The 15,443-nt window shown below is 38.6% G+C and overlaps 1 protein-coding gene across 3 annotated transcripts in view; it reads left to right on the forward strand.

The window, feature by feature from the left end:
* PECAM1 (platelet and endothelial cell adhesion molecule 1) overlaps nt 1-15,443 on the forward strand; it is a 102,961-nt gene that overhangs the window by 58,905 nt on the left and 28,613 nt on the right. For 2 of the 3 annotated variants that reach the window (XM_036756978.1, XM_036756979.1), the window contains exon 14: nt 12,141-12,191. The exons of the other annotated variant lie outside the window; for it this stretch is intronic. In XM_036756978.1, the coding sequence (XP_036612873.1) occupies nt 12,141-12,191 (51 nt within the window). The remainder of the gene's footprint in view (nt 1-12,140; nt 12,192-15,443) is intronic. 3 annotated transcript variants of the gene reach the window in all.

Genomic DNA, 15,443 nt, shown 5'->3' on the forward strand with positions numbered 1-15,443 from the left:
AAGTTATACGCTATTCTTTTCTAAGAGTTGCATATGCATTTTGAACATATTGTGGAAGATAGTATAAAATGTTGACCTAAACATAATTTCTGCCAAATTACTTTCCAGTTTTTTCTAGTAGTACTTATCTTCTGTTACACAGGTAATTCTTTCCAAGTTAATTCTGATGTTTTCAGGTTTATCGTCCAGCGGGTTTGAGGTAAATCATTTCTGGCTCTTCTTTGATAGGTCTGTTCTATTGTTCTATTTTTTTATTTTTTAACCAGTCCCAAATTATTATGATGCGTGCTGATTTATATTATGGTTAGAGGCTGGGAAGTGCCATTCCCCCTTTATTCCTACATTTTTTTCATTATTTCCTTTAATTATCTAAATCTTTTGTTTCTCCAAATGAATTTTGTTATTATCTTATATCACTTTATAAATGATCCTTTTGGTGGTTTGATTTGTGTAACATTATGTATGTAAATGAATGTTGGTAGCATTATCTTTTTTATTATATTGGCATGGTCCAGTAATGAGTACTGAATATTCCTCCAGCTATTTAAATTATTCCCTATTTTTTTAAGGAGTGTTTTGTATTTCCATAGGTATTGGGTGTGCTTTAGTAGATAGATTCCCAGATATTTTGTGCACTTTATAATAACTTTGAATGAGATATCCCTTTTTCTTTTTGCTGCTTGGATTTTGTTATATAAAAAAACCAGTTCATTTTTGTGGGTTTATTTTGTAGCCTGAAACTTTACTGAAGCTATTCTTTCGGTTGGTTTCTTTGCTGAATCTCATAGATTTTCTAAGTCAACCGTAACATCAGCAGCAAGAAAAGGGTGTGTCTTTTGCTTCTACTTTTGCTGAATTTATTGGAAAACTTTCTAATGTTTCTCCAGTGCATAAAATGCTAGCTTCTAGTTTTAGATACTTCTTATCACATTAAAAAAAGACTTTATGTGCCTCTACATTGTAGCATTTTTGAGTATATATATTTTTTCAAGGGCTTTTTCTGCATCTATTGCGATAATCATGAATTCTGGATATTTTTGGTTTTGATATGATTATATTGATTATTTTCTTAATATTGAAGAATCTTTGCATTACTAATATAAATTCAAGTTGATTACAGTGATATTTTGGTATAAATTTCTGTAGTCCTTTTGACAGGATTTTATTTAAAATTTTAAAATTGATATTCAATAGCAACCTTGCTCTGTAGTTCTTTTTCTTTTCTCTACTGGTTTAGTTAATAAGACTATATTTTTCTTGGAAAAGGGGTTTGATAAGGTGCTTTCTTTCCCAATCTTTGAGAATAATTTGTGTATAATAGATATTAATTGTTCTTTAAAGGTTTGATAGACTTCTGTAAATGTATCAGGCAGGACCAGGAGTTGGATTTTGTTTTGTTTTGGTAATTTCTTTATAGCTAGTTCATTTTACTTTTTCTGAGATTGGATTATTTGAGATCTCTATCATTGGTTCTGTTAATTTGGTTATTTCATATTTTTGTAGGTAGTCCCCTATTTCTCTGGAGCTCTCAGTTTTGATGGCAGATAATTGATAGGTTCTTATGACTCTTTTTATTTTTTCTGAGTTTGATGTGATTTCACTTTTTTCATTTTTTTGGTACTAGTCCAAACAGTTTTTGATCAGATTTCCTAAAGATCTATCACTTTTGTTTGTCTTTTCAAGGAACTAGCTTTTAGTTTTGTTTAATCAGTTGTCTAGTCTTTTTGGTTTCCAATTTGTCTATTTCTCTTCCAACTTTCAAGATTTCCTCTTTTGTGCTTATTTTGGGTTTATTTGTTGACCTAATTTTTAAAAATGAATATTCTGTTCATTAATCCTTTCTTTTTTCTATTTTGTTGATGTATGTTTTTAGGGATATAATTTTTGCTCTGAGGACTGCTTTAGCTGCATCTCAGAAAATTTGGTATGTTGTCTTGTCATTTTGATTATCTTTCACAAGTTATTGTTTTCATGATATTATTTGACCCTCTTTTTATTTAAGATTCCATCATTAAATCTCCATTTAGGTCTCTGACTTTTGCTTGTACTTTTTGAATTGATTACTATTTTTATTGCTTTATGGTCTATATGACAGCAGCTTCAGGGATGGTGATCACCTCATGATGGAGAGAAGTGTTGGCTATGGACTTTAGAAAGGCACCTATCCTAGGAGGCACTACCATCCTCAGGTGATGACTATCTTTCCACATCCATCTGCAGGCACTTCCTCTCTCACTGGCCACTGTTATTGCGTCTAGTGGACTTTACTACTAACTTGGTTGCTGATGGGATCTCTGGTGGCTCTAATGGATCACCCCAAATTGTACAGTCATCTGAATACTCCCTCCTCATCATACTCGTTCCCTATCATCAGGAAAGAATAAATACAAAAGAAATAGAGGTTCACAGATGCGGTGGTGATTGGGAAAATAAGAGAGCAATTGTTTTTCTCCCCACTGGGCAACTCGCACCAGTTAGGGCCCATTTCTTGCCATGAAGGAAAAGACTGAGAAATTGGTAGGTTGTCCCTTTTGCATGTGAACTCATTTCTGGCTCATTACCTTCTAAGTCATTAATCTTGTTGGATCCTCAGCCAATTGGAAAGTGTTGTTATTGCACCATACTAGCTACTTAGGCACTAATGGCTGAAAATAGGTTCCTTTTAACTTTCCATATAGCTATTTGGACTGGAATCATGTAGAAAAATATTTGTGTATGTTCAAGGACTGGAACCAGGTAGAGAATACCTGTTTGTACTTGTTTAATTTTCCATTTGTGAATTTATAAGGTATGCATTTGGTGCATACAAGTTTAATATCGATAGCATGTTTCTTTAAGCATAATGTAATTTCCTCATTTATCTCTTTCGATACTGAATTTTTATTTTTGATTTGTCTGATTGTGTTATCACAACTCCTTTAAAAAAACAACACCTGATGCACAAAAAATTTTCTTTTAACTTTTCATATATGTCTTTGGTCATTTGATGTGTTTTTTTGTAGGCCATGGATTGTGGAGTTTTTGTTTTCTTATTCACTCTGCCACTCTCACTTTATTATATTGTTTGTTGCATTAACTTCTAAAATTATGTTACTTAGCTTTATGTTTTCCCCCCTTTTTTTCTTAGTATTGCTTAATTTTTTTGTTCATTTTCCTCTTCTGTCAGTGCTTTGTCCATATAATTACTTTTGCTTAAACTGTATTGATGCAACCCTATATGCAACCCTCTCTTCCCAACCCTATCTTTAGTCCCATTTGATAGCCCTTTCCCTAGTTTGGAGATATTGCTTAAATTATTGATTTCTCTTCCTTCATTATTCCCTCTCTTCCTTCCTCCCTTCCACTGTTCTTTCTTTCCTTTATTTCTTCCTTCCTTCCTTTTTTTCTTTCTCTCTCTCTTTCTTTCTTTCTTCTCTCCTTCCCTTTTCCATTCTTTTTTTCTTATGTCTGTTAAGTGATAAGCTCAAAATCTACTATGCTTCTATCTTCTAACTTCTTTTATTTATTAGATTTTTCTGTACCTTTTTCTAAAAAGATTTTCTTTGCTTTCTTTTCCTCATGAATTCTCTTTCTTTCCTGTTTCTTCTGAACTTCTATTCTCTGCTTTGTGGTCTATGTGTGCTCATTCTTTAATTTCTTTGTGTTACTTATGGAGTTGAAGTTCCTGAAATGCCCGGTTTGAGATCTCTCTTTTAACCAATTTCTCTGTTTTTGTCTTTATAGATCTTGCCCCATCATTCTTTTTTGTTGCTGCTGTCCCTCACTCTTAAAAGTATCAAGTCATGAGGGAAATGTGTGTAGAAGTAATACCTCAGGGTAGAAATTCTTATGTCATAAATCATTCATCTCAGTTCTACTAATTGACTTCCTTATAAATACTCTCCTCTCCATTCATTAGTCTTGACATTTCATCTTTAAATTTCATCTCTTGCCCCAGTTGTGGGTGCCAGGTGCCCCTAGATGCTTGCATTTCTCTTTCTGCGGCAGGGTGCTGTCCTTGAGAATGCAACATTCTCTCAGAGAAGGCAGTCTCCCTTTGCACCAACTTTTTCTGGATTAAACCTATGCCACATTCCCACAAAAGGCATAGAACCCCTTCCACCATGTTGAGTGAAGACTCCCTTTTCATTCCTTCAGTTTCAGTTTCTCCTTTTTGTAGCCCCTCTCTGTGCTTAGAGATTAAAGGAGTTATCAGCCCTTTGATGCTCACCTATGTGCCCCTTCTCATTCTCAAATTTTGTGTGAGAATACATTGATTCACTTGTGTGTGTGTGTGTGTGTGTGTGTGTGTGTGTGTGTGTGTGTCGGGAAGGGGGAGGAGGTATTATATCATTTAGTCTGTGGTGCTTCTGTTCTGCTCTTCTTCTACCTTCACTTCTCCTATTTTTCTTACATCTTTATCCCTTTGGGTACTTTTAAAATCTTTTTTTAATGCCATAGGTCAGTATCTTTCTTCATGTTTTTAAATAAAATAACCCCTGGAGATGGGATAGTACACTTTATTACTTTTCTTTGCCTGATATTTCTTTGCTTATTTACCTTTCTTATGTTTCTGTTGTTTAGGATATTTGCAAGTTGAATAGTCTGCTTGTGTGTGAGTTTTTTTTTTTTAATTTACTGGAATGCTCTAAATGCCTTTATTTTGTAGAAAATCCATCCCTTCTATTAAGGACTAGGCTCAAATTTGTAGGGTGGGTATATCATTTTGGGTTGCGTGTTGAGCTCTTTTTGCTTTTTGGAATATTTTATTCCATTTCTTTCTGTGGTTTCTAGTGGATGTAGAATAGTCTTGTGTCATTTGAATTTTCTTTCCTTCATATGTGAAGGTCTGCCACCTAGCTGCTTGCAGAGTTTTATGTCGCTCAAACTGCTAAATTTAAATACTATGTATCTTGGAGTTTGAAGTATAAGGGTTTTCTAGAAATGATCTTTGAATTTTTAAAAAAGTGTGTGCTTTGTTTTCTATATTCAGAAGATCTGGGAAGTTTTGTTTTATTTCCTGAATTTTGGTGTTCAGGGTTGTTTTTTGTTTGTTTTAATCTGTCTTCTTCTGGGAGAACTATGAATCTTAAGTAGTCTTTATGCATCTTTTCTTTAAAGTCAACAGCTTTGGCTTATAGAGAGATCACATAGTCTATTCACATTGCTGTCTTTTGCATCTCTTTTGCCAAATTTTTATCCACTTCAATATTTTTGTATCTCATATCTGTGATTCTTTCTTTTGCTTCTTTGAAGAAAATCATCACAATGGATTCAGTTTTTTTCTAATTTGGCTAATGAGTTCTGTTTTGAGAGCTATACATTCTAACAGTTATTCCTTCCTAAATTCTTCTTTTACAGATTTCATTTCTCTTTTGAACCGTTTTAGAATTTCTTATTTTTGTTTCATGTTCTCTTAGAAATCCACAGGGTTCTATATTTCATCAGGCTTTGTTTTACTTCCCTTTGTCTTATGATATTTGTTAAAAGGGCTTTGTATTCTTTATGAGGGTTTGGTACTCTTTTTCCTTCTAATTTTAGGTTCCTCTGTTCATTTACCTGCCTGTGCTCTAGCTTTTTAGCTGAATTTTTTCCCCATAAAATCTTTGATGCTTTAGCTCTCCCTGTCCCCTTACTTTATATTCCTGCATCACTAACCTTTTGACTCAATCCCCTTTGACTGTGGGTATATATCAAGAGCTGGACTACAAAGCTGCCTCAGCCTCCTACCATATAATTCTCATTTCACCAGCTTCATTCTTTGTACTTATTAGTCTCAGGAGAAGGTATGACTGGCCCCAGGTGTGTTTTAGGTCTCTTTTCCTCGGGCCAATGGCAGCTGCTCAAACTGGCCTCATATGCCATTTACCCTTACCGTCCATCCTTTTCCTCTCTGACTTGGCTGAATCAATGTCAGTCCTTTTTTCCACTGTTGGAGGAGTATAGGAAAGGTGTTCTGAACAAAGTCTCTGCAGTTGTGAGGGTCCCTAAACTAGAATTCACCTAGCTGACTATTGCCCCCAATATGACTGATCAGAATCAATATCTGCTTTTCAGGGTGGAGAGTGGGTATGCTGACAGTCTCTGTAGCAGGAGAGGAATGGCAGTGTAAGTCCCAGACACAAACCTGCAGGACAATTTGAGAGTGTAGAAGCTAGTGGGGGAGGGGTGCAAAGTGAATGCTTTAAAGATTATCATTTTTTGGTACTAATTCTACCTTGGTAGGGTTCCCTCTTTCTTGTCCTATGAATTCAGTGGCAATGGCTCTACATCTGGCACGTTATTTCTTTTCTGGATGATATTTGAGAGTTAGTGAAGATTGGAGAATGTCTAGTTTTCCATCTTGTTGGTCATGTGACCCAGAAGGCCCAACCTTCTCATTTTATAGGTGATAAAACTATCTAGTTTTATCTATCTAGAAGTCTAGAGAGAAGTGACTTATCTAAGGTTGCACAGATAATAAATGGTATTACTGGGATGTGAACCCAGGCCCCTTGAATCCAGTATTCTTTCCATGATACCATGCAATGGAATATAGTGAGATAGCTGGTCCGAGTCTGGGATACAGAATTCATTGGGTTGTTGAACCCACACTTGTCAAAATACACTCTAATAATTTCATATGACCAATCCAAAACCAATTATTTAATCTCTAGCCAAATCTCTTTTTGAAGTTTGTGGTTCTTTAACCAGGGGTCTACAGACTTTTTTTTTCTATTTTGATGATGATATTTCATGTCATTGGTTTCCTTTGTATTTTTGTATTAATTTCCTATGTATTTTATTTTATATGTATCTCAAAATGTTACTTTGAAAAGGGGTCCACATGCTTCCCCAGACTGCCAAAGGGGTCCATGACACAAAAACTGTTAAGAACCCCCTGTTCTAGAGGTTTCAGAATGGAATGTGTGCCAGACCAAGAGAAATCCCAGATTTAATGAATAGCTTTTAATGCCCCACTGGCTCACTTTAGTCTTGGTGCCAAATACAGAATTGAAATTAGTTAATCAACAAGCATTTATTAGATGCCTACTATATACCAGGCATTGTGCTAGGTGTTAGATATACAAAGACAGAAACTAAATAGTTCTGGTCCTCAAGGACCTTACATTTTATCAAGGAGGTCAGCATATTAGGGGCAACATGGTCAGACTCATGCTTTAAGAAAATCATTTTGGCAGCTGCGCAGAGAATAGAACGGAAAAGATGAGCCAGGGAGCCCAATTAGAAGGCAAGAAGAAATGAGGGATTGAACAAGGGTAGCAGTAGTTTATGTGGAGAAAAGAGGACATATATGAAAGCTGTGGAAGTAGAATCAATAAGGTTTGGAAACTGATTAGATAAATGGGATAAAGGAGAGTGAGGAGTTGAGGATGACACAGAGGTTATGGACCCAGGTGACTAGAAGGATGGCTGTGTCATTGGCAGAAATAAGTTCAGAAATGGCATGGGTTTTGGGGGGGAAAGATAAGTTCTGTTTTGACAAATTGAGTTTGAGATGCCAAATAGAAGCCTGAAGAACTCAATAGGCTGTGGATTATGCAGACCTAGAATTCAAGAGGAAAACTAAGGCTGGGCATGTGAATCTGGGAAATAAAACATGTGGCCATAGTCTGTGTCTGTAAATCTCCATGTGGCAAATCAGAGCTCCCAAACAACTGATGGTATGTGAAGAATTTTGTTTGTGCTAAAAACATTAGAAGAAAGATGTGGTCAAAAAATCCCCAGCATAAGTTTTCCCTTCCTTCTCAGAACATGAATGGGAAGGAAGATTCTCTCTTGAAGATTTACTCACCAAGGTATTATCCTAGAAAGGACACTATTTGGATTCAGGAGACTTGAGCTAGAATCCCAGCTCTGGCACTTCTTAGCTGGGTGACCATGGGCAAATCATTGCCCCTCTCTGAGACTCATTTTCCTCATTTGTAAAATGGAACAAACACTTTTTTTTTAATCCTTAAAGCACCACATTGCTGCATATGGTTGTTATGAATCTTGAGTTTATGATGAGGGTGCTGTAGTGGATATAGAACTGGACCTGCAACCAGGCTGACCTGGACTCAGACCCTGACTCTGACACTTACTAGCTGTGGGACTATGGGACAGTCATTTAATCTCTCTGAGACTCAGTTTCCTCTTTGTAAAGTAGGGATATTAATATTCGTGGTACTGGCCTTACAGGGATAGTTTGAATCTCAAATGATAAAAAGTATGTAAATCATTTTGCAAACTTTATAGCTACGTGTGTGTGTGTATTTTATATATATATATATATATATATATTTGTTATATTTCAGTCTTAGATCTCCTTCTGTGTCCCAACTATTATTTTGGTTACTGACTTATTCTCTCTGAGGACCTAGCTTTGTTGGGCAGTTGCCGTGATTGCCAGACTCTTAACAGAGCCCTTGATGCCTCAAAATTCCCAGCAGATCAGGATATGGATCCCTCTGGACCTTGGGCTTCTTCGGTTGCAAAATGGGGTGGGAACAAGATGACATCCAAGGCCTCTCTGGTTCTGACTTTCTGTGGTTCTAAATCAGTTCTAAAACATGTATTCAAGATTCTCCTAGAAGCCTATTAGCTACATTATCTAATTTCTAATTATTTGGACTAATTAAAAATGTCATAACTGTTATATAAGCACTTTAAGGTTTACAAAGTAATTTTTAAAAATCATAAAACTTAGAGTACATTTATATTATCCATCTCCAAAGAAACTTCTTCATGAAATAGGAGGTTCTAGAGCCATACCTAACACTTTTTACACCTTTGGTAGGTAGCAGCCTGGAGGGACAGCTGGTACAGCAGAGGGGAGAAGGGGATGCAGGGTATTGCTCAGCTGAGCAGTATGGCTTACCTAGGGTAAAAGGTAGAAGTAGGGAGGAATAAGCTTCCCATTTTTCTATTCCTTTAGCTTCTGATTTTAATTATTATTCCAACTAGATGTTAATTTCTGGGTTTTTTTTAAGTTGCTGAAGGATCACAGTAGGGCTATGTGATAGGAAGACTGGCCAATGAGGGCCCAGGCCTTAGAGCATACTCAGATTTGCCCTTTCTGGTAGTTTATATACAGGTTGTTCCTAAAGTCTGGACACATAGGCAAAAATGCATATTTTCAAGAAAGGAAATGGATGACATTTTCAACAACATTTTATTTATTTGGAATATTAACAAATAACAGCCTCAATATGATTTCCATCATTTGCGATGCAAAGGTTGATGCGCTTTGCAAGATTCATGTGAACTCGATGCAATAACTCAACATTGCTGTCAATTTTAGCACATTCACTCTTTATGCATTCAATCAAGGGTGTTGCATCTGTGACTTTCATTGAGTACACCTTCTCCTTTAGCATGTCCCAGAAAAAGAAGTCAAAGGGGCTAAGATCTATTAATATTCCAAATATTTTGAAATGTGCATTTTTGCCTATGTGTCCACACTTTAGGGACACCCTGTAGAACAAGTGTAGATATTCTTTGCCTAGTTCCAATCCAATCAGTGGAGGCATGGTGGTCCTTCTTTGAAACATGAGTGACTGAGAGGCTGGTACTGTGTATTGATGAAGAGCCTTCTGGCAGGCCAAGGTGCTGGAAGGACTGATGCTCATCAGCTGCTGAGATGGAACAGATTATGCAAATTAAGTGATTTGAGGAAGGAAAAGAAGCAAAAGGGGCCTACTCCACATTTCATGATCCATCAGTCCTTCTAGCTCATCCAATCAAAAGATTCTTTATCTATCACCACACGATACCTGTCCCTTGGTCACTCATGGCCAGAACTGGTTGGATTAGAACTAGGTGGAGAACATCTGCACGTAAAGGGTACATCTGAGCATGCTCTAAGGAATGGGCCGTCATCAGCCAGTCCTCCCATTACATCAGGATCATAGAATTAGATCTGGAAAGGAATCTTAGAGCGTGTTTAGACCACTGCCACCCACCCCACCCCCCTTTACTTCTGCCTCTTAGTTTCCCTGAATTCCTTCAAGACTCAGCTCAAATCCCACTTATTCCAGGAGGCTTTTCTGGTCCCTCCAGCCTTCCCCTCTCAGGGTGTTTCCAATATACTAAGCATTTACCAGAATGTAAGTTCCTTGAAGGCAAAGACTATCTTTGGGCCATTCTTTGTATCTCCAACACTTAGCACAGTGCTTGGCACATATCAAACGATTAGTAGATGCCAGTTTCCTTGACCCCAATATTTTTTACAGATTGGGAAATGGAGGTTCAGGTAGTGGCTTGCCCATGCTGACCTAGCTAATAAGTGTCAGAGGCAGGATTTGAACCTGGGTCTTCCTGACTCCAAGTCTAGCACTCTTTCCACCACGTGGTGGTCAATTGCCCTCTAAATTTTGCACCTTTCTGCTAAGCCCTGCTTTGTTGCAGTTCCTATAAATTAATGTCTCTATTTTGTCAATGTTTATATAGGAGAGCAGACTTGGGGAAGGGGGAGTGTGGGGTGATTATCTCTAGGCTGTCTGTAAGTTAATGGGTTCTGAGGCTTGGATAATTATAGAGGTCCCTTCCTTTGAGTGGGATCTCTTTGAATAGCTCTGCCAGCTCTTACACTAGAGATAGACTATTTTCCTTGTGCAGGCAGCACAGGTATGATGCTTTGGTAGTATGAAGGAGATGGAGTAGAATCCTGAGAAGTAGGCAGCATTTCTTCCCTAAGCCATCTGCCATCTGCTGCCCTAAAGAAACGAGTCTCTTTCCAAGTAACCTTGGTTTCTTCAGTGTCAGGAGATATCTGTATGGATATAATGTAAAGAGACAGGGATAGGGTTAATCTCAGGACCTTTCCTATTGCTCAGGCAGAGCCAGATTAACTCACAGACCAGGCAGACACATACTTAGGGGTCCACAAGGTTAGCAAAATTGCCTGTGGGAGAAGTTTCCCTTTTTAACTCTAGTGATAGGAAGTGGGAACCCAAATAGTAGCCTTGGAACTTAGAACCACTCACAAAGAGCACCAGATGGAAGAAGGGGTGACAGACCACTGAGGACCTTAGTGTGGTCACTCCCCCCAGAAAGGATGTCAAGGATAAGTGACAACATTCATTCACGAGAACTAGGACTGGGAGGAAAATCCTAGAGAACAGAAAGAAACGTCCCATTTCCTCTTCCCCTATAAGATACTTTTGGCAATTTTTTAGGCAGAAGGGAGTATTTGCTAGGTCATTTTGTGTGTGGAGGGGGGTGGGGTAGGGAGCAGTAGGAGGCAGGAAAGAGGTACAGTGTGGTTGGGTTCAGGGTCTTGGGTTTGATTTTTTTTCTGTTATCAATCTACTGCTCTGAAAGTCCAGGTAATCCTCACGATATTTCACAATCATAAAGCTGAAGGCCTTAAATGACAATTCTAAGTAACAGGTGTTGGGGGTGGAGGAGGAGGCTAAGTGACAGATGGGGAGCAAACACAGGTCCTGGCATTTCAGGCAGGTATTTGGGAGTACCGAGTTGCCTGTTGCCTGATTTCTGGTCCCATACTTCTCTTGATTCTCTTCCCTCCTTTCCCCCCAACCAGCTGTCCTGCCCCTCTGCCTAATAATCATGATGGTGATAATAACATTTATATAGCATTTACTATGCGTCAGGCCCTGTGTAAAGCACTTTACAACTAAATCAACATATATTTACTTTGTATGTATTTTATATTTACTTATATTTGGACAGGTTATATCCTCCCTATAAACATGTAAATTCCTTGGGGGCTGGGAATGTTTCATTTCTGTCTTTGTATTCCCCGTGCTTTGTGCAGTTCCTGGCATATAGTAAATGCTTAATAAAAGTTTGCTGATTTCTTTCAAATCTATATCTCCTTAGGTTTTAGGTTCTCCCATAAATGTGCAGTGTACTGAGTAGCCCTGAATTGTTCATGTTTCCAATTACGGAAAAGTTGGCTAAGGCAAAAGAGTTTATTCTTTCCTCAGTAAAGAAAATCTGGGATAGTCTTGTAGGTAGGTAACCTTTCAGTGAAATAAAGTGGATAACCCTGATAGTGGAGCCTCTCCCTTCATCAGGATGTGCCCATGGGGAATGGGAAATAGGTTTGATATCCCAGACAACCATATCTACAAGGACACACACGATTTGAAAGAGTATTGTAACTTTGTCAGTCTAAAGGAAAGACACTGAATCTGTGCCCGTACCTTTTCCAGCTCCTGAAAGGAAAGGAACTGAGACCGTTTACAGTGAAATCAGAAAGGCTGGTAAGTCCCTAGTGAACAGTGGTATGGAGGTGGGTCGGGAGGTTTGAGGAAGTGGGCTGGGCTTGGATGGGTGGGGAAAGGGAAGGAGTGAATTTCAGTAGGCAGGTGAAAAGACCAGAAGAGGAGGGAAATTCATATACTTTTGTATATATGCTACCAATCCCATTTCTCCCAGACCAGGAAATCCAGTAGTGGAACTATGGGAAATGATTAGTGTAAGAAAACCAGATGCCCTTATGGGGGAGGAGAGTGGAAGGGAAGCTACTCTACAATTCAGTTCAGCAAGTATTTATTAAGAAATTTTTATGTACCAGGTGCTGTGCTGAGTGCCAGAGGTACAAAAACAAAAATGAAATGGCTCCTGCCCTCAGGAGTTTAGCTTCTACTGGGTAGAAGCAACATGTACATAGACAATGAAATACAAACAGTATTTATAACACACACACACACACACACACACACACACACACACACACACGTAATTTCCTAGGGAAGGTCACATATCCAAGATGAAGGATTGTTTCTTAACAAAAGAAGGCAACTTCCAGATGGCACAATGAAAGTGGAGGGTAGAGTGGGATAGGGATGGATGGGGCTCACATGAATGTGTTTGCAGGAATGGTGACTGGTGGCCAGGAAAGAGGGCTTCAGCCTAGTCAGCCAGCTAAAACTCAAAATCATAGTCTTATGAGTGGAGCTTTTCAGTATTTAGTTATCATGCCTTTCACAAGGGGAAAGTTAATATCTTTTTGATTATCAGTCACACTGGGCAAGAGGTTGAAAAAATAATGTAGATGTACCTACTTTGTAGGACAGATGATGGATGAATAACTGAAAAAAATTTATTAAACACTTACTGTGTGCTAAGCACAGTATTGAGTGCTAGGGATGTTAATACAAAAGAAAGGCAGTCCTTGACTTCAAGGAGATTAATTCTGGTCAGAGAAACAGTACATAAAAAAAAACCCACAACCACAAAGGGAGTTATGGTTTGGGAAGTCATGAAGACAATGTGCAGCCCTTTGTCAGAGAGAGCTGAGCCTAGTAGGTTGCCTTCTCCCAGGTGTGACCTTTGGACGATCTTGTTTAAAGAATGGCACAACAACAGTAACAGTGGTCAAGGCAGAGTCCCATGGAGTCCTGGAGACTGGCTAGCCAGCTCCAGGGAAAAGCTTTTTGGGTTTATACCCCAAGAGTTCTTGGTAGAAAGCAGAGCGAAGATCAGCAGGGACTTGATGGCCATGCATACCAGCAACCCTCTCTTCTCATCTCTTATTCCTGATTTGCAAATTTGATCACTTGTCTCATCTGCTTCTATCTCTTCACCTCCTTGTTTGTGTTGCTCCCAAAATTTAGGGCAAGTTTCCCTCATTCAGAATGCCAACTGCCAACAGCTTTCTCCCTTAGCACATCTGTTAATAGACTCTTCCCTCTCAGAATATTCATCGACACATTAATTCTTTTCCCCTCAGAAAATCCATTATTTCTCTTCAGAATGTAATTGTCATTTCTGTCAAAGTACCTCACAGAATGGAGTGGAACTCTGGTTACCACAGGTGATTTGTACTCTAGGGAAATATTTCCAGCTGAAGAATCAAGAGTGATCAAGCTAGTGGAGAACTTAGAGAGCTAGTCCAGTTTTCTTGTAGCAGATGAAGATACCAAGACCAGAAGAGAGGAGATGACTTTCCCAAGATAACACAGATTAGTGGTAGATCTGAGAAGAGAAACCAAGTCTCTTGATTCCCAGCCCAATGCCCCTTCCACTCCATCAGTCTGAACATCAGAGAACCCTAGCAATTATAGAACCTCAGAGTTGGAAGAGACCTCAGGAATTATCTAGTCTAACCATATTTGAAAAAGATTTCCTTCTACAACACCATAAGCAAGTGGTATTCCGATCTTTGCTTGAAGAAGTACCGCCAAGTATACTTCCGGACAGCTCTAATAGTTAGGAATAGGCCGACTAGGTGGCTCAGTGAATAAAGTGCCATCCCTGGAGTCAGGAAGACCTAGGTTCAATCTGTCCTCAGACACTTTCTAGCTGCGTGACCCTGGGGCAAGTCACTTGACCTAGTTTGCTTCAGTTCCTCATCTGTAAAATGATCTGGACAAGGAAATGGCAAACCACTCTAGTATCTCTGCCAAGAAAACCCCAGATGGGGTCACAGAGAGTCAGACAGGACTGAGACAATTCAACAACAACAAAAAATAGGATACTTTTGCTTACATCAAATCTGCATATGTGGGTGTATACATATGACATACCCTATGTACGTGCGTATGTATATTTCTCTCCTGAGGAATAGACTTGAGCGGAACAAGTCTATTTCATCTTTCTTGTGAAAGATACTTCAAATACTTGAAGATGGTTGTCATATTTCCCCAGTCATCTCTTTTCCATTCTAAACACATTCAGTTCTTTCTTGCATGCTAAATACCCAGTGGAAAACATGAGAAAGATTCAAGATTTCATCATTCTGTAGAGCTGCCAAAGAGAGAACCTCCCTCTGTGAAACCGACAAACTGAATTTGATTTTGTAGATAAGTAGCTGTAGTTTGTAAGTAAGCAGTTGCCTGATGATCACATGGCTTAGTGAATATCAGAGATGGAATCTGAACCCAGTTTGGATCTTCTTGATAGAGGGCTCAGCCCTCTATCCGCTATGACATTCTACCTCTTCTAGAAGGTATGATATTGTATAAAATGTTATCCGTTGTATAATATAATCAAAGGGAATGGGTCTAAGCCCTGGCTCTGCTGCTTACTACTTGTGGGCAAACCTAACTGCCCTAGGCCTGTTTTTCCTCATCTGTAATACATGAGAGGTTTGGACTACATTTACTCTAATGACCCTTGTTGCTCTGAATTTTGCTATCCTATGAATAGTTCTTTGAGTGTTCCCAAGAAACATAGAGTCCTCAGGTTAACAGTGTTTACCATAGGCCATTGGACCTATTCCTCTGCTGTCAGACAGAGCCATACCAATTCTCAGCTTGGACTAGTGGATATCTACCTGGATTCCAAAAGTATCTAATAAAGAAGATGGCACAATGGCCTTTGTTAATCTCTTTCAGTGACACAGAATTGCTTCTTTAAAGCCAGAAAGTTCTTTTCCCTTGTCCAACTTGAATCCCTCTGCCTAATCCTGTTATGGCATCCTAAGTAGACCAGCTGGCTGACACCAAAGGGAAACTGAGTCAAAAGAACTGTCTTTAAAGGAAGAGATCTTAACCTTTCTTCTTTGGAAG

Source organism: Trichosurus vulpecula, chromosome 4 (genome assembly GCF_011100635.1).
Source record: "Trichosurus vulpecula isolate mTriVul1 chromosome 4, mTriVul1.pri, whole genome shotgun sequence".
NCBI classification, from domain to species: Eukaryota; Metazoa; Chordata; class Mammalia; order Diprotodontia; family Phalangeridae; genus Trichosurus; species Trichosurus vulpecula.